Source organism: Nelumbo lutea, chromosome 2 (genome assembly GCF_056320005.1).
Source record: "Nelumbo lutea isolate HS-2025 chromosome 2, American lotus-T2T, whole genome shotgun sequence".
Lineage (NCBI taxonomy): Eukaryota > Viridiplantae > Streptophyta > Magnoliopsida > Proteales > Nelumbonaceae > Nelumbo > Nelumbo lutea.
The window spans coordinates 4,343,248-4,363,837 of record NC_142685.1 but is presented as its reverse complement, the minus strand read 5'-3'; the positions used below and the strand labels follow the sequence as shown (position 1 = coordinate 4,363,837).

The 20,590-nt window shown below is 38.1% G+C and overlaps 1 protein-coding gene across 1 annotated transcript; it reads right to left on the bottom strand.

Annotated features, from left to right (window-relative positions):
• Positions 1 to 1,135: 1,135 nt before the first annotated feature.
• PPL1 (PsbP-like protein 1) lies at positions 1,136 to 6,345 on the bottom strand. Its single transcript, XM_088971024.1, has 8 exons — positions 6,040 to 6,345; positions 5,824 to 5,926; positions 4,281 to 4,361; positions 4,016 to 4,098; positions 3,743 to 3,865; positions 3,519 to 3,590; positions 3,131 to 3,227; positions 1,136 to 1,534 (listed from the first exon to the last, which is right to left on the bottom strand). Exons 1-8 carry the CDS (start codon positions 6,193 to 6,195, stop codon positions 1,431 to 1,433), a joined length of 819 nt encoding a protein of 272 aa, XP_088827150.1. The 5' UTR covers positions 6,196 to 6,345; the 3' UTR covers positions 1,136 to 1,430.
• Positions 6,346 to 20,590: the final 14,245 nt, after the last annotated feature.

Genomic DNA, 20,590 nt, shown 5'->3' with positions numbered 1-20,590 from the left:
CTTGATTTTTCTAAAATTCTCAGTCTCACATGTTTCTTCCCACTTTCTTTCAACAAAGTTCATCTATGCATGGGCGATGTATGAGCGAAGAGTCCCACATAGGAAAGAGATAAGAGATGTGAAGGACTTATATACTAGAATTGGACAACCTACTAATTTAAGCAGGGTGATGTCTAATTCTTGTATGGAACATATTCCACGATTTTGGCAACTTCCCTCAATGCACACAATGACACAAAAAACACCTTGAGAATGATCAGATCATTAATGCCTTCAGAGCAATTTGCCCTCTAGAAATGGTTGTTATCATTTTGATATTTATTAGTGTTAAATCTATAGAATCTTGAATGGGCGATTTAGTAGTTTTACTTTCATCATCAACTCCGTTAATGAATCGGGGGGTGAAGTGATAGAGGGCCTTGTTGCAAAACAAAGTTTTGGGGCTAAGTTTTACCACCCCGTAAGTGCAGGGTGGCCATCTATACACCGGTGAAGTAAGACAAAAGTAAACCAAAATTTACACCAAGCCCATTCGCACTGCTATGCATTTTCACCAGTGAAATTCGAAGTGCAAACTAACGAAACCTTGGGACCATAGAAATAGATACATATTACCTTTTCCAGACTTCAGGAAGCATTCTATAACACAACCATCTGCATATGCCCCATATCGATGGCTTATCAGAAGAAACACCAACCTGTGGACTTTAGTAGGCTTCCCTCCTGCATTCCTTTGCTCATACATGTCTGAAGTTTTAACTTTTAACTAAAGCTCGGGTTTAGACTTGAATGAATATGCTTGGGCAAATTTCGTTTTGTTATATTGTAAGTAAATTGGTTTGCATTCTGTCTCTAACATCTTTTTTTTTTTTTTTTTGGTCTGATACCCATTTGGATGGAGAGGAACCCCCAAATCTCAGATGTAGAGTTAGTATAATAAATTTCCTCGGTGCAGAATTTTCATTCATGGCAAACTCAAAGGGATGGGTAGTATAGTAACTTTATAAAAACCGTTCATCTCCTCATGGTACACCTCTGACAGAGGAGTCTCTGGAGAAGTTTAAGAGAAATGGGGAAAAAGTGAAGGTGAGTTTTACATAATAACCCTTTTTCAAACATTTGGTGAAAACCTATCTGTAAGACTGTAAAGCCAAAGTCCCCAATGGTGGGAACCTTCTCCTATATGAAGATTTGACTGTTTACAGAATAAATGTACATCAGCATATATAAAAATGTCCAAAACAATAAGATGATTCATATTAGAAAGGCAAAAATTCTAAACAGCTTTCTTTGTATTAAATGAAACAATGATTGGTGATGCAGATCAGCTACCATAAAACTCACGAAGAATCAACTATCACAGAGCAAAATAGTGCTCGCAATCAGGAAGTGCATTGTACCAAGTTGATCTAGGAAAATTAATAATCACCTCATACATTAAAAATCTTGAAGGAATCAACGATGGCGTTCAATTTATCTTTCATCTTCTCCCACCTCCTTTCATTGGCTCCTGTTGTCAAAGTGTAAAACTTACCTACAGATTACCATGTCTCCAATGAGTAACAAAATATCCAGAGAGGAATTAGGGGAAAATGGACAAGTTGTAGCAGAAAGGGTTAGCACAGAGTTTTATTTTATTTTATTTTTTTGTTAATTGTTTGGTATTTGACCGACACGGTCTAAATTTGTTTCTTTCACCTTATTAATGTCTCTGGGAGATCACACGAATTCTTTCATGTGTTTTTTGCATTTTCTCTGATTGCTCCATACAAGAATGACAACAGCACTCTCAATTTCTCATGTATTATGTTTTTATTACCTCCTCCTACTGCTGGCATGCACATACCATGATACCAAGAGCAGGAACCATGTCCTCTCTAGGGATGTCCCATATTGTAATGATGCAAATGGGTTACAGTACCAAATACATTTCATCATAACTGGTTAATCAATATATGAGGGATATGTAAAACATAAACTTGAGTTTGATCAGTTTATTTATCTGGATATCCTATTTGAATCTGATTTGGTTAAAATATCAGTAAATCTATATAAAATTAGCATAAACTTATAAAATTATACACACACGATAAATGAAAAATAAATTTATCTAAACCTTAAATCCAATGTAATTCTAAGGAATTTTAATACTAAAAAAAATTTATATACATAATCAGATCAGATCGGATCAAGCAATATCCGATTTCAATCCAATTAGTAAATAGAGAATATTTTTAGATCTGATTTGATTCAATTATGGTTTAACAAATATCTGAATCGGATTTAATTGAATTGGATTAAATTCAATCCATTTGCAGTCCTACACTCCATGGAATCTCTTTTTTCAAATTTCATAATTTTTTAATGGATGAAATGACATTATTTGGATATTTCTTTTTCATGCCATCTGGGGACATTTAGGTAACCATCTTTATCATCATCATCATGCCTTGTCCCAACTCTATGGGGTCGGTTACACGAATCCTGTTTTGCCATTCCTTTCGGTTCAGTTTCATATCCATAACTATCTTTATCATAGTAAACAAAGAAAAAAGGGGAAGTAGGAACTACAGATTCAAGGTTCAATTGCAAATTCAAAGTGATGCATTCCATGCATCATTGACCTGGCCATCTCCCTGTCACTACAAATGGAGCATGTTTGAATGATGTTGAAATTCAGCACAAGGAAATGACTGCTAAGTGAAGTGAAAAGAAATTGTAAAGCCTGGGGAACTGATGCTAAAGAAGTTATTTTGTTACACAGCAAATGAATCTTTAGTAACCCACAACACGTGTAACAAAAATTAAACACCAACCATCTCAGTTGGGCAAAGCAAGTTTGTAAGCACTGCAGCCACCTAAGTTCAACCTAGAAGACAAGAAATTGAAGGCCCACCACTCAAAAGTATGAATTTGATAGAAATTGTTCTTGGACCGGCCAACAGAATGCTCTCTGAAGGCACTGAGAATTCAGGCCCTAGTACATATAGGGGTTATAAAGGTTTTACTATTTTGATCCTTGAAGAAATGTTTCCTTTCTTCTTCACTAAAGGCATGTTAGTCATCTAAATAACAACTGAGAAGTCTGAAAGAAAGTATTAACAGATTTATGTAATGACCAGATGCATACCATTCCCAATACATACTGCAGCAAGAGCATGCCGAGTATAATTTGGAGCCTGAGCAATGAACTCAAATGTATAATAAGCTTTCCCGTCAACATCGTGCTGCAGCATAACAACACATTAGAAATGGGATGAGTGATGAGCACACCCCACTGTAGGCAGATGGCTACCATGTATACATGGTCATAAAATTGGTATCTACTTCCTAGTGAGGAAAAGGGAACACCAATCTGATTCTGATAGATTGTTGAAAAAAGACCAAGAAATAACCATCAATGATCCAATTTTTCTTCAGGTTCAGGAAATGGAATCAATGATTTATAATTCTAAAACAATTAAGAGAAATACATGATTAAAGTTGTGATTAATACAATATTACAAACGAATTCAAACCTCTTTGGCCTCAACAAGCTTGGTTTTCTGTGAAGGTGGGGTCAAAACTTTCTTTATTAAGGCCTCAGCAACCTGAGATCATTGTATAATGATTTCCAATATAAGGTTCCATATTATGCATAGACATTTAACCCAAAATAACGAACACCGGAAAAAGATAGAACTGTGTGTTATGCCAGATTGCCAGTCAAATATATAATTATGATAAAAAAAATAGGACAAACCTCTTGTGGGGGACCAAGATCTCGAATATCCTGTCTACTGGTAGGGAACATGTTTACACTGACATTCTCTAATGGTTCAATTACATCCTTGAATACCTTGTCTTGACCTTCAATGTATATTTCCTGGTACAATAAATCTGGCTTTATTAGGAAAGTACTACAATTTATGTAAATGGCCACCACAACTTAACAGAGAAACCCAATGGGTTATACTAACAGGAACATTTGAGCATGGTTCTAAATTATAATCTCAGAAAATTTAGAAAAGCAAACCTGCCACCCAAAAGGGTAGAGAAATGAATATCCATCCTTCTTGTCTAAGACTGCCAGAAATCCTTTCTTAGTTTCTGCAGCAACTGAGCCATATCAAGGGTGTTCTCTTAGGATATGATCCATCATTAAAGGAACCAACGCACTGCACAATCAGCAGGCGTGCTCTCAATGCTACCAAAGCATGAAATAGTAATTAACTTATATTAACCTGCTTAGCTCTTTAATACCAGGGCATACAGAGGGTTGAGGGAATACAAATACTTACATGTCAATGGGGTCTGATTGAACAGAGAAACCCACGTGATGATTGCTCCAGTAGCGAGCACTCCACGTCTCCCATGTCTATCTGTTAAGGGAAAAAAGTTCTCAGATAAAATGTACCTAACCCAGTGGCATTTGCCAGTTCTCAAATCCTTATGAATGGATTTGAAGGTCAAGCAAATAGGATAAGGACATTGTTGGGTGGTAAACACAATTGGAAATTTTGAGCAAATATCACTAGAGGTTAGGCATTAAAAATTTATAATGATCACGCGTACATGCGCGCGCACCCGTTCTGGAATCAGAGAAAATAAATTGAAAAGAAAAATATAAATTCCGTTGCACTTGGTCAGCACTGTGCACAAAATGTATATAAGTTTCTAAAGAGAAAGGGAGGATAAATTACATCAGCTTTTCATTTTGGTGGCACGGTGTGTACTACTGGTCAAGTTTCAGATAAGTTGGCCAAGGGGCTAGGACACATATGCAATTTTGTTCCTTACATTTCTTACACCCAATACAACGTTGTTTATTATTATTTTTTTTATCAATAATACAACGTTGTTTATCTCAGATGAGAAATGTAATAAGGGAAAATATCTTTTATATAGTTGGGAAATGTTTGAAGTTTCAACCACATGCTTCATGCAATGCTTTTTGGCCAGACATCTTTTATTTGACTCCCGCAGTTTTGCTGTTGATGAAGACCTGAATTTTCACTATTTTTTATTGCTATATACTTCACTGGGTGCCCACAAATCTGGAATGATTTAACAAAGCAGTGATCGATTGTGCTTGAAGGATGTTGTTGAAGAAGAAGAGAAAGATTTGGCCAGACATCTCTTATTTGACTCCCGCAGTTTTACCATTGATGAAGACCTGGGTTTTCACTGCTTTTTATTGCTATATACTTCACTGGGTTCCCACAAATCTGGAATTCTTTAACAAAGCAGTGATCAATTGTGCTTGAAAGATGTTGAAGAAGAAGAGGAAGAATATCGTTCTCCCATCTCCCCAGTGGAATGAATTGTCGAAGTAGGCTATCGGATGAGTTTTTTTATGGTTCATATCAGAGATTACTTCATCTGTTTAGCACAAAGTTCCAACTCAATTGGATTCGCCTCTAACGTCAAAAGAAAATTGAAGATCATGATGGCAGTCCTTCTATGGCAACACCAAAGGCCAATTTCCCACATATGATCTGTACCCCTGCGCACCTGTTGCTCGGACCTAATGCTTATACTTCCCTAAAATCTTTTATAAATTTCAACAACCTTGTGGAAATAGACAACGATCCGTTTAACTAGTTCCACCCATCAAAGAGTTTAATAGCTCATGTGATTGAAACCATCATTTCCTCATATGGGTTTCCTCCATTGGAGTTTTAAAAAATCAATCTAATCAGATGACAAGGTACAAAGCAACTTTGTTATAAATGGGAACTGATAACGTACTACTTCAGAGTTCATAGGGCGGAACCGGGAAAGAAAACACATCAGTCGCTGCTGAAAGAAAGATGAATTGGAACGAAGAAGTGGAAATTTTACCTTGTCGAGGAGAAGTTGAGGCAACAGGCATTTGCTCTGCCCGGACGACAAAAGGAGCGCCTCTTCTAGAGCGAAGGAAGAATGCTGGCTTTTTAAGCCCCAACTGAGACAGTAGCCAGTAATTGTAGATTGAGTAATTTAGCCATCTTGAGTGGAACCACAGAAAATAAGTGCAACAAGCACTCTAATAAGGAGTAAGACTGAGACAGAGGGAACCTGAGAAGAAGCACTCAGAAACGATGTCCGATGGGTGGCCGGTAAGCTTTGTAGAGATGCCATTTTTCTGCCGTGAGTCGTGAATTGCAAGAAGGAAAGAAAAATTACGCAGGAAACAAGGGTTTTTATGTTTTTTCTACGGAGAACACTAAACATCCAGCAGAAGCAGCTTGGTATCTTTGTCTTGTGGACACCATCTTATCCGTCTTTCCAAATGGCTTATCCATTTTATCACAGAATGCCAGAACCATAGAACGGGATGGAAGGATCCGCAACATTTTCCCTTTGTTTGCCTTTGTTTTGTTTATTTTATTTTTTTATTTTCATTACTTTAAGCGGGCAAGATATAAACTGGTCGGATTAACCATTGACCCGCATTGGCATTCGGGTCGGATTATTTAATTGGGTATATTGCCGAAACCTCCATAAAGTTTTAGACTATTGCTAAAATCTCCCCTAAAATTTGGTAATTGCAATAATTTCCTATGAACATTTTGACAGATGCAAGTAGGTACCCTTTGTTAGAATCCTCTAAAAAGAGGCATGAAAATGTACAAAATACCCACACAGTTAACATTGAGACTAGTTTCTATGGAAAAAGCAATACAAACTTTATGAAAACAAGAGAGAGAGAGAGAGTGTGTGTGTGTGAGAGAGAGAATTTAAAGATGTTACTTTACCTTTGAGCAATTGATATGAAGGGCAACTTTTGAAAATAAATCAATTTAAAAAAGAGATTGGAAGGGTTTGTGGCACAATTCATACGTAGAGAGAAATTGGAAAATAAACACTTTTGTCAAAGTAAAATTGTATGGGTATTTTATGAACAAATTTGTGCCTCTTTTCAGGGAATTTTAATAGAAGGGGTCCACTTACAATTTTGTTTGAACATGTAGGGGAGGTGATTACAATTATCAAACTTTAAGGGAGGTTTCAGCAACAAGTAAAAACTTTAGGGGAGGTTTCAACAATTTATCCTTTTTAATTTTAGGGAAATTTAGAGTCCAATCCACCTTAGGGATGCGGCTTGGGGTGACACCTCCTTTGAGAAAATAACTCTACACATTGTCAAAGCATAGAAATCGAGTCGCACATTGATAACATGTCTATTTGGCATCAATGTCATTGCTCCCAAAAACGATGATACATCAACGCCACATAAAAAAAAATGGTGCTCTAACCATTTGTTTGTTTGGAGTTGTTTTTCCACAAAAAACGATGCTCCAAGCCATGCCTTGGAAATTGAGAAGGCGTGGTTTGGAGCAATGCCGAATTTGACGTTTTCTCATATTGGAGCTTGTTATTGCCAACAAGGGCGTGATGTGGCAGTGACGTGGACTTCCTATAATGGGTATCAGTGCTGAAAACATATGTGGAGCACTAATACCAAACAGAAAGTGTCGTTGTTGCTCCAGAAAACATCCTACTTGGCAGCAACATTTCCAAACAAAAAAAAAAGACATTGTTTTCTCAAAGAATAGTACTTCCAGCCCACACATCAGCAGATGCCAAACATATACAATATATGTGTATGGAAGACATTCCTAATGTGCAGCTTGATGATGATATGTGAGCATCTTTTTTTGCTTACAAGAGGTCCATGCTACTTATTGAATCCTGTTTTTTAAGTAGTTGGAAGTCATTTGGTTATACCTTCAAACTATTCGTTTGAATGTCAAAAAAATTATGAATCATTCAGCGATTTTTTTTGGGGGGTCAAAAAGGAAAGCAACCAACTTTTCATTAAGGTAAAGATAGATGTACAGATGAAGATAATATTGGGTTGTATGTTATCTTAACCTAGCCTTTACATGCTAGATATGTTAATGTATGAGCAGCCTTGTTGTAGTTTCTATTTTTATGTACAAAATCATGTTGTTCAAAAGTAGATAAAAGTCTTGTCAATTGCGTGCAATGTAAATGTTCAATCCACTTCTTTGGTTGACTTTTATCTTGCAAAAAGTAGATCAGCTGTAAGGAGCCACTGTGTATCCTTATCATTTCTGCATTATAATTGTCGATGGCCCAACATGGTTCTCCATCAATGTGAAGTGAGGTGAGAGTGCTCCTTGTCATACTCATTGGGGTTGTACGCCTTACGGTTTCCATGCACTGTCCTTAAGTTGATTGATACTCCCACATTCAAAGGATGATATCCCTTGGGGTGATGTTTGTGTGTTCAAAAACCAGTTCATTTATGGCTCTCCAAAGAAGATATAGTATAATGTAGCCTTTTCCAATGAGATGATTAGCCTCATGTGATGGTAAAGTCTTTTTTAGTCTTTCCCACCACTTTTTTATGGAAACAAAGACTTCCTCTTCCACATTAATGCCACCTGGGTTCAGTCCGACCTGTGCCTTACACCAGACTACCCTTGTGAAAGAGCATGTAAAGAGAATATGTGGAGTTGTTTTGTTGCTATCTTTACAGAACGAACAATATATTTCAGAAGGGGGAGTCATTTCTTGCATTTATTTCGAGTGAGAAGGCCATTACACACCACTTTCCAAACAAATATTATGCACCTGTAGGGAATGTTCAACTTCCACAAGTCTTTCCAAGGGAAATGTGGTTGAGAGGGTGATGGTTATTTGCTTTCGAAGGTCCTGCATGTAGACTTCACTGTGTATATCCCTGAGGTATTACATTTTCACAAGACAGTACCTTGACTGGACTTCGTGTTGGGGATGATTTGGAGATATGAGAACAGGTTGGCTCATCAAAAAGTTGGGCCAAAGTATGGTGGTTCCAACTCCGGTATGGATTCATGAGGGATAAAACATGTTGATTTCTATGAGTCTCAAGGTTTGGATCTTTTAGATATGGAATTCCACCTGCGATAGTTGGTATCCAAGGATTTGAAAAAGTTGAGATGTCCCTGCTTGAACTGACTTGCCATAATATATTTGGTTTAGCTCTTTTAAAAATTTGAGTGTTGAACACCACCATAGTGATGAGTTACGAGTGTTTTTTACCTGAAATGGACTTTGACTTGGGAAGTACCTTTGTTTGATGAATTAGCTCCACAATTGTGTTGGGGAAGGAGATGAGTCTCCATATCTATTTTCCAAAAACTGTCTTATTCATGTCTTGACTTTTCCAGAAGCCTAGACCTCCTATTTGCTTTGCTTGATTTGCTTTTTTCCATTGAGTTGTGTGTTTTGGCTTGTTTTTTCCCACTTTCCACCAGAAATCTTTCATCAACTTGTTCAGTTTCGAGAGTGTTCCTTGAGGGAGAATTGAGGTCTGCATGGAGTAGATTGGGATGGCTTGGAGGACTGACTAGATCAAGGTGGTACGACCTACTTGAGATAGAAATCTAGAGTTCCAATAAGCAATTTTAGAGATCACCCGATCCACTAGGGGCTGGTGTGTTGATATCCTATTATCTTGTACACCTATGAGGGTGCCCAAATATTTTGTGCCTTGTAGAGGCTTTTTTACCTTCAGAATGTGAGAAATGAATTTTCTATGATGCCTTGGAGCATTGCTACTAAACATGATGGAAGACTTCTTGTAGTTGGCCTTTTGCTCGAAGAGTTGTTTAAATGTGGCTAGGATTTGGCTTAGGACTTTAACTTGTGATAAATTCACCTTGCAGAAAATAATACAATCATTTGCAAATAGCAGATGAGTGATACTCATTCCATTCCTACAAACCTTAGCTCCCTCGATGAGACCTTCACTTTCAGCATACACTAGTAATTGTGTTAGTATCTCCATTCCAATGATAAATAGATACGGGGAGAGAGGGGGTCACCTTGTTTGAGGCCACGTTTCATTTTGAAGTGGCCATAGCATTTGCCACCTAATTTAACAAAGATGGTTGGAGTGGATATGCATTGAGAGATCATTCGGATCCATTTTGTTGGAAAGCCCATTTTGTGGAGTGTTTCCTTGATGAAGTTCCAACCCATTCTATCAAAAGCTTTTGACATGTTTAGTTTTAGTGCAATGAGACATTTTCCCTTTTTATATTTTCTCATGAAGTGTAGTATCTCCTTGGTTAACATGATGTTGTCCATTATTTGCTTTCTTTTTAGAAAACCAGTTTGAAAATGGTAAATATATTTTCTAGAACTGGCTACATTTTGGACACTAACCACTTGAAGATGATTTTGTAAAGGACATAACAAAGACTAACGGGTCTAAAATGTGAGATATCCATAGGGTCATGAGTATTTGGTATAAACACAAGATTTGCGTTATCGGCTTCCTTGGGGAGGTATTTAGAGTAAAAAAATGTAGTATCAATTGGTGTATGTCATGACCCACAATGTTCCAAAAATGCTGATAAAAGAAAGTTGTGTACCCATTTGGGCCTGGTGCTTTATGAGGGTGCATCTGTTTCACCACCCAAGTTACTTCCTTGAAGGTCGGGGGCTGCAAAAGGTTCTCTTTATGTTGGTTTGTGAGGGTTGGGACTGGGATCAAGGAGAGGAGGTTGGTGCTCAAAGTGTTCATCGAGTGCTCCCACATCTTGCATGGAGTTGATAAAGAGTTGAGCAATTTGTTATTTGTTGCATGTCCATTCCCTAGTTGGTTTTCTCAACCACTGAAAATTACTTTGAATTGCTCTCTGGTTTGATGTTTTGTAGAAGTATTTTGTGTTCTTGTCTCCTGCTTTGAGTCAGAGCTCTCTAGACTTCAACATCCAGATTTCCTCTTCTTTTCTTAACCAATGCATATATTGAGTTTGGTGGTCTTGCAGTTTTTTGGGAGTTTTTATTTTGCGTTTGAAGGTTTGAGATTTCTCCTTGTAGTTTATTGAGATGGTCTTGTATTCCCAAAAGTATGATGGTTCAAAGCTTGAAATTTTTTTTTTTTGCACTCTTTGAGCTTTGTAGTTATTTGAAAATGTGGAGATCCTGGGATGTGAGACTACCAAGCTAAACTGATGATGTCTCTACAGTCTTTGTGCTTTGTCCAAAAGGGTAAGAAATGGAAGTGGATTTTTTTGTTTGTTGTGGTCGGTTCTGTGAGTAGCTTGATAGGAGCATGATTCGAGGAAATGATGAGCAGATGATGCAATGTGGAGCCTAGGTATAAATCTATCAAAGAGTATGTGACAAAGGCTCAGTCAAGTCTTTCTATAACCCTGGCGCGTCCATGTTGTATTTTCCCAAAAGTATGATGGTTCAAAGCTTGAATTTTTTTTTTGCACTCTTTGAGCTTTGTAGTTATTTGAAAATGTGGAGATCCTGGGATGTGAGACTACCAAGCTAAACTGATGATGTCTCTACAGTCTTTGTGCTTTGTCCAAAAGGGTAAGAAATGGAAGTGGATTTTTTTGTTTGTTGTGGTCGGTTCTGTGAGTAGCTTGATAGGAGCATGATTCAAGGAAATGATGGGCAGATGATGCAATGTGGAGCCTAGGTATAGATCTATCAAAGAGTATGTGACAAAGGCTCAGTCAAGTCTTTCTATAACCCTGGCGCGTCCATGTTGTATTTTCCCAAAAGTATGATGGTTCAAAGCTTGATTTTTTTTTTTTTTTGCACTCTTTGAGCTTTGTAGTTATTTGAAAATGTGGACATCCTGGGATGTGAGACTACCAAGCTAAACTGATGATGTCTCTACAGTCTTCGTGCTTTGTCCAAAAGGGTAAGAAATGGAAGTGGATTTTTTTGTTTGTTGTGGTCGGTTCTGTGAGTAGCTTGATAGGAGCATGATTCGAGGAAATGATGGGCAGATGATGCAATGTGGAGCCTAGGTATAGATCTATCCAAGAGTATGTGACAAAGGCTCAGTCAAGTCTTTCTATAACCCTGGCGCGTCCATGTTGCCCATTTGTCCATGTATAGGGTGGTCCAATTAAATCTATATTGATCAAATTAAAAAAGTTGAATGAAGTTTTGGGGTGCTTTGATGGTTTGGGTGTTTGATTTTTGTAGTTTTTTTTTTTTTATCTTGGGTTCTAAGAAGGTCATTTACATCATCGAATAAGAGCTAAGGGAGAGTGAATTGTTGCAATATGTTAGTTAATTGGGACCAAATGTGTTTCCTCTGATGTTTTTGAGGGTGGCCATATGTACAAATCAAGATTCAAGATTTGTTAGGGAGGAGGTTTTCAATTTGAAGAATGATGAAGTGTGATTGTATGTGAAGTGGTTGGCTCTTATGTTACCAGACCAGCAACAAAGAAGACCTCCTAATTGGCCTCTCGGTGGTTGTATTGAGTGGCATGAGTATTTTAGTTTTTGAACCAAGCCCTCGACATTGTTCGTGTCCATTTTTGTTTTGTTTAGGAAACATATGTCCGGTTTTTCTTTTTTGATTGTGGTGCACAAGTGTCAAAGTTTTGAGGGTATGTTGGCTCCCTTGATATTCCACGAAAGGATAATCATCTTGGTGAAGGAGTGAGTGCGGTGGTATTGTGGATAATAGTGAAGAATCAAAAAGAAATAGAAGCCAATATAATCTAGGAAGAGAAAAAATACCTAGCTTTTGAAGGTGAGGAAGTAGAAGGGTTCCAGTTCGTGATGTTGGTCCGAGTTGTTGAGTCCTCTGACCTCCAGATTCCCTGTGGGCAAGTTTGGTTCAACCTTGTTGACACCATGTAGCATCCCGAGTTGCACCCAATTTGATTGTCATTTGTTGTGCTAAAACCTGATGCGGTTGATGGTTTGGCAATTCATGCTATGTTATTGGGCCAGGTGAGTAATTTACCAGAGCTCCAATTTTGACCATCAAGATATTATTGGAGGTGGAGGTGGCATCTAGTAAGGTTGTAAAGGGACAACCTCTTTTTTTCTTCTTTGTTGGAAGGTCAATGACACATATTCCTCCTTTTTTTTGTGATGTATAGCGCCCATAGTTTGCTTCCATTGTCATAGACTCTTAACCAGTCTGTTGGCGCAGTTAGATTAATTTCGTTCGGCTCAACCTGATGTCCAGTTGTCATGTTTGGTATTTCCATGTGTTTACTCCACTCTTTATGCAGTTGGTTGCTTTGGGGAGGATTTGGAAATGATTGCATGGTTAGTGTGAATTCCACTTGGTAATCTTGATGAATATGCATTTGCATGGAATGCATGGCCTTTATGTGGCTTATTTGTGTGGTTTTTAATGTTGGTGCATGCATACCATGTGTAACTTGCATGGGACTATCGAAAGGATCAACATTAAATGTTTTTGCATGGACAACCACGTGTTACTTGCATGGGAGTGCTTTCCTGGTGAGTTGACTCATTTGTGGAACCGTCGGACAAGAATCTATAACTGTTGCCGGATTGATCGATGCATCTCCATTTATGTCCTCTGGTGTCGTTTTCTGAATGGGAGTGTTTTTCTAGATGTTATTATGCACGAAGCCATTCTCTCGGGTTGTTTATAGATCGACCCTCCATATAGATTTTGTAGTCTTGAATATGAGTATCCAATCTTTTACAGTTGGTCCATGCATGACCTATCAACCCATAGTTTACGTAGATCTTGGGTAGCTGTTCATAACAGTAGCGAAGCCAAACTGGCTTTCCTTGGTAAGATATGAAACGACTTGTGTATGGTGGTTTACGGAGGTCAACCTTTATTTTTTTTTTCAAACATACAAGCCTCTGATGAGATGACCAGTGCGGATATTCTCTTGGTTTGTGATTACTTTACCGGCATATGCTGCTAGGAAGCTAATGCATGTTTCTTCCACCATGCCTTTTGGAACCATATTTGTTGTGTCCATATCTGGTCTACCATGCCAGTAGTCGAGTCTTTCCATTCTTCGAGCAATATCCAACTTTGTCTATAAAACCATGGTCCACCATTTAAGGCAATGTTTTTGTCATTTTCTTCTTCAAAGATGAATTAAATTCCACCTCCCTCTATAAAGTTTGTTGTTAAGGCATGTGTGATTCCTCATAGGTTTTTCACATGAGTTACAAGATTCTTTGGGCTTACCTATTGTCTACGAAATATACGTCGCTTTACAGTGAGGTTTGTGACATTAACTGCATCTTCTACTGGGTCAAAAGAGGGGTATTCTTGATCTGCTATCATAGTAACTACATGTGCAAAAAAATTTGTGCTATTCGCCACTATCCATCTAGGTGCTATCCGCTACCATAATCTCCTTCCCTTTGTTTTCCTTTGATGACATTTAATGGGCTCACATGCAAAGTACTAAAAAAGCTAGCTTCTTCTTGTTGGGGCCCAAGAATATATAATAGTAGTCAGCAAGGGGATGCAAACAAGCTACAGGGAATCTTCAAGCAGAAGGTGGTCTAGGTTTTGGGGAGGTAAAGTAGAAGAGGTGTGAGGTTTCGTGTTTGTAAAGTGGAAGACAGGATGGAGTTAAGTGAAAACGGGTTGAGGTGAAAGGATCGTGGGAAAGGGGGTGGGGAGGAAGATACTAGGATACAGAGAGTACAGGCTCAAGGCCGGAGGTTTAATCAACAGAAATGGAGGGGTTGAAGGCTCAAAGCCGGAGGTTTAATCAACAAAGCAACAAGGGTTGAACCATTCAGCATTCTAGCTACCTTTGAGTGTGTTTAGAGGTGGAAGCACATGGAATTGACCATCACACTTCTTGTGATTGGCAATGGGCATAATAAACACTTGAGCACAAGTACAGGCTCAAGGCCGGAGGTTTAATCAACAGAAATGGAGGGGTTGAAGGCTCAAAGCCGGAGGTTTAATCAACAAAGCAACAAGTGTTGAATCATTCAGCATTCTAGCTACCTTTGAGTGTGTTTAGAGGTGGAAGCACATGGACTTAGCCATAACACTTCTTTTGATTGGCAATGGGCATAATAAACACTTGAGTGCAAGTAAAAACATCAAATTGCAACTCATCACACTTAGCCTCGCAATAATGCATCATCTTCATCATCACATTTAGCTCTATCGCACTCAGTCTCTCATCACAATTTCTTAGAGGCCCATGAAGGGATGTAACTACTCACAACCTCACATGCACATGTTAGGAAAGGGTGGGAGCCTAAGTACCTAGGTAATTACATGGATATGTGGCACCAATTGAATAACTACAGAACAAACTCAAAAAGGAACTTTCCATAAAAAAAAATTCTAAGAAAAATCTATAAATAGAGGATCCCCAAGAAGATTTGGAGCACGCATGAATAACCCGAGTTCACATCTATGCCCCACAATGTCCCATAGGACATCCCCACCTTGTATTGGGAATATCTCCCAATGATGTCTCATCATCTCCTGTACTATTATCGGGAGATGTTCCCAATACAAGGTGGGGGATGTGTTGTAGGGCATCGTGGGGAGCAGATGTGAACTCGAATAACCCTTTGATTGTGTGAACTCCTTTTGGCTTGAGATTTTTTCCCACATGAAAGCACACCTCTCATATCTCAAATTCAAGATTTGGAACCCTACTCTCTGCAACTTCTCTTAGGCTACATTTGCCATTCCTTATTTTAAGAACTTAACTCATTTTTTCCGTTAAAAATTCATTGTTCACGAGGGCATTTTAACTGCAAAAAGGATATAATTAAGTCCTTAAAACAATGAATGTCAAATGCAGCCTTAGCCTCTCCAACCTCCGTTTTATGATATCATCTCCCTCCCATCCAAATTCTAGAACCAACAAAATGTAGTGGCATGATCCCTTGCCAAAGGGTATGTACACGGTCCCTCCAGGGGTTTGGTCCAACTCCTTTCCTCCCCTTGGTTCAACTCGCCATTCTCCTTTGCCTCTTTTGTCCTTGTGATGGGGGTTTAACATGGCTATCGTAGCGCAGGCTAGGACAAGGGGTATTGTGGTTGGTCTCGCGCCAAGTGGGGATTACAAACTAGTGACCATGGGATTCCGAAGTAAATTGGGTTTGAGAGTCTAATGCCATTAGTATCTATCCATCAAAGGTCTGTAGTGATGGTTGTAGAATCGGCGTAAAGAGCATATCCCAAATTTTTTATGATGGAGAGTCCTGCATTGTCCATTGTCGCTAAGACTGAAGGAGCAAGTATGAGTAGACAGGATGGCAATGCCTCAGGGGTGCCATACCCTTCGAACTTGGTCGAAGATTTTAACAAAGTTTGTTATCAAGTTAGTTAAGCTTGTGCCATGTTGACTAGTTAGGGCTTCGCTACATAGGCCATGTGGTTACCTTGGTCCTTGGGCTCCCCTGCCTTTTCCCAGCATGTGCATGCAAGGACATAGGTATTCATGGCCCTTTCCAAGTTCTTAAGGAGATTGTGATGAATGAAGAGTTAAGTGTGATGGGAATGTGATGAGAGTACAATGGGATTAAGGAGAATGCAATGGAAGGCTAAAATGCAATGTGAGGTTACGACTTACGATGTAATGTGTTTTAATGTGATCGGGTGTTTATCACACATGTTGCATACCGCAACAAGTGTGAATGTGTGATGGCCAACTCTATACACTTACAAGAGGTGGCAGGCAAAACTTCACTTTCCAACCGTGTCCCTTTGTGAAAATTAAAAACCCATAATTGCCCATCCAAAGTGGTTAGTGGTGTCTGATCTCCTAATTAGACCTGTTCATAGGCTAGGCTGGGCCGGGCTTTCACTTGTTATCGACACAATATATTCAAGCCCAAGCCTAAATTCTAATGTGAATTTTCTTTTGACACCAATCCAGAACTAGAATATACATTGCATGAGTTGGTGATATATATATAGATAGAGAGAGAGAGAGCTGATGGACTTGTAATTGGGAATGAGGGATGACAGTATATTAAGGTTAGAAAAAACATATGTATATTATTATAATTTTTAATAATGTATGTATATTATTAATATTTTTAATATGTAAAATATCGGCGGGCTGGGCTGTTTTTTTTTTTTTTTTTTTGTGAAATCCCAAGCCCAATCCAAAATTAAATTAGGCTTAGATAATGAGACTGAACCTGAACCCACGGGCCTAATAACATGTCCAAGCCAAATGGAGGCTGGGCCAAACTGTCGAATTACCCGGGCCATGAACAAGTCTACTCCTAACCATTGATTTTCATCAAAAGCAGCCGATGGTGACTAGTGATTCTCATTAGAAGAAACCGACATGATGATTGTCGTCGTAAGCACAAGGTGGCCACTAGCTTTGCATTTTCTACCACCAAATGAGGTGACGAACAAACTCATTGCCAGTTCCATCTTTTTTTTTTTTAATGTTTCCTCTTCTATTCGTCCTTTTTTCTTTCTTTTTCTACCCTCTTCTTTTCTCCTTTCTTACCTAGACAGGCGGCAAATCAATTATTAGGTTGGCCACCTCCTTCTCCTTTCTTTACTCTTTCTCCTATTGCCTTACCATTCTCTATCCTCTTCTTTCATTTCTTCTTTATCCTATTGCAACCCGTGTTCTTCTACTTTGGTTCCCAAAACTCTTCTTGTACTTCAGTTAATCCTGGTTCAACTCTAGATTTTTAACATATTTTATATTGATTACTACTGGCAGATGGGCCCCTGCTTCATAGGGCGGATGAATAAACCATTTATTAGAACGACAAGTGATAAAAAAAAGTAAAGTTTGTTTTATCTTATTTGTAAATTTTAATGCTCACATAATATAAAATCAAATTGATGCCAAAAACTTGGGTTGGATCGGGCCGGTTTAATCGATTTATTTAATGTGAATACCCTTAGTGTCATTTGATTTTTTTTTATCAACCATCCAAACATTGATAGAAAATTAACGATCCCAAATCACTACCTCTTCTATTTAAAAAAAGTTGGGGTCACCAAGATGTCCACTAATACATGATCCCAAATTTTTTGAATAAAAGAGGCAAGCAAGGATTTGGGGCTATTATTTTTTTTTTGTTAATATTTAGATGGTTTATAAAGAAAATTAGATGACATTTGAAGGGCAGTTGGTATAAAGTACCAACTTAATGGCTGGTTAACTGATGGCTAACGGTAGGTATTGAATTGACACGTTTTGAAAATTCGAATATTGAATTGTCGCATTTTAAAGTTTGGGGACTAAAGTGTCACTAGGTATAAAGTACATGGTACTAATCAGGATTTAAAAAACAAAAAAAAACTGCCCAACCGCTTCATAGAAGTATATAACAAGTTTGCAATATGTGGGGCACAAGATCTTGGTAGTTTTTCGGGGACGACTATGATGGTTATGCCTGTCCCTCTGTTTGCATTTCTCTTCTCATAGTCATTAGTAAGAGTGAGCATAGGATGGTTCGGTTTGGTTTTATGGCATACCAAGTTTTTGAGACCATAACCTATATTGTGAAGGTTGGTTTTAGGGTTTATCCACGAAACATGTTCTTTATTTATTATTCCCTTAAAAAAATGAAAATGTCTTTTAAAAATTTGATTTTCAACAATGATAGTACATAGTTTAACATATATTATCTTTATTGATTAAATTAAATAATTTAATATGTAAATTATAATATTATATTAATATATGGTTAAAAATGTATCATTATACTTAAAATCTATAAATTTTACTTTTTATATTATTTATTATACACATTCAAATATTAAAATGAAAATAAATGATCAAATCATTAAGTAACTCAATAAAATGATACCATGGCTTTTATAACCATGAGCAAGGTTCCAAATATCGATACGGGCCGATATGCCCTGTGTTGGTGCATTTTTTTAGTTTTATTTATTTTTTTCGAAATTGGTTTAAAGAGGTTGGTTTAAGACCTGACTACCCTCTGAACCGGTAGCTGACTTGAACCCCATGGAGGGATGTATCAGTAAGCCATCAGCACGATATGTATCGATACTTTGAATCTTGACCATGAGTGTTTGGATTCAAATCTTCACATCCTTAAAAATATTTTAAGATTTATTTAAAGACAAATTTGATCCAAAGCCGATTCCATCAAAGCCAACCAAGTGCGATTCACCATGTCGGTTCAGTTAGTATAAACCCTTGACCCTATAACTGACTTGGATAAGGTCAGTTCCAAGAATCAAAACTACCCTATAACAATTTTGATAGGATTAGTTTAGGCCGATTCGATTCTAGATGGAAACTACCCATTTACAGACTCCAGTCATTAACCCATCTAAAACCACGAAATTTACAGATTTGGCCAAATGCATCAGAATTCAAAAAATAACAAAGGAGATTGGCGGGAGCCGGGAAGAAGACGATGTTTGTTCGCTGCATCGTGTCTCCCTCCGTTGTACTCATATGCCACAGTGTTTTCCGGCAAATTGGTCCGCGGCCCACGCAATGACGCAACTACGAGTGGGCACTGGGAAGTGGTGGGGCAGTATTATGGAAATTGGGAATTAATCCATATAATCAAATCTGAAAACTCTCAAATCATCCACAAATGATACCAACAACTACGTCCTTCACTGATTTGATTCCTGGGACCCGATTTGGTAAAGACAAACACTGGATTGTGGCTTAATCAAACGGTGTATATGTATATCTCCCTCAGCGAGGTGCTGAACCAATTATTCGATTTTATATCCTACACTTGCATGATACCGACTACTTCCATGTGGGTGGTGGGAGTGAGACACACCAACGCAATTATTCCCATCCCACGGTTGTCAGAGCCTGGTCGGTCCTACAGTCGAGCTTAAACATTTTTGCACATTTATATGTAGTTTAAAATTTGGAAACCGTTGCATCATAATCACTTCTCGCTACCGTTTTTCAGATTCGGACTGAGAACGAAGGCCACCACCTGGGCTTTTCCGTCAATGGATTAAAATACCATAGATTTTTTGGTTAATCATCCAGCATTCCAGCCTCCAGGTAGGGGTGTTCATGGGTCGGGTTGGGTTGGTTTATTGGGGTTTTCCCAATCGACCCGGCCTGATTGGGTTACTTGAGGTAGAAACCAAAACCGATCCACTGATAGGCCAAACCGACCTAATCGGTTTGAGTCGGGTTGGGTCGGTTTCGGTTTTGCTACTGTACAAAAGGACATTTAATTGAATTCTAATTGTAATTGCCTAATGGGTTGTTTATTTGGTGTAAAAGACTATAGAATTATGATAGATTGCCTATTGTAATTGTAATTGCCTAATGGGCCTTCTAGTTCTATTAGAATACTAATTATAATTAAGTAGGAAATTACTCAAACTAGGAACTACCGAATTAGTAGAAGACTAATTTAATTCCAATCGAATTGATTTCGGTTTTCTTATGACCAACTCAGATTGGGTCGGTCCGGATTGATCAATTTGATCGGGTTGGGCATTCTTATGAACAACTCTACCTCCATGTGCTTATTGCCTTTGACTGACTATGATCTCCACATATTCACTCTTCCCAAAATACCCCTAGTTGGTCCTGCTGTGGATATTGGATAATCGCAACGAAGGAGATGAACCTCTTGGATTACCAAAATAACCTGCACATTTCAGATTATTGTCTGTCTTACTCTCTCTCTACATATTCATTCAAATGACAGTTGGAATTTCTGCTATTTATGGTCAACGAAGGAGATAAACTGCCCATCCATATTAAAGACACACTTTCTTCTTCCGTTAGGTACATGATAACAAACGATTCTTTATTCTTTTTTCTTCTCTCACTAATTAAATATGTATTAACTTTCGTTTTAGTTGAAAAGAAGCCATCAAATGAAGTAATAATAAACAAACAGAAAAAACAGAGTG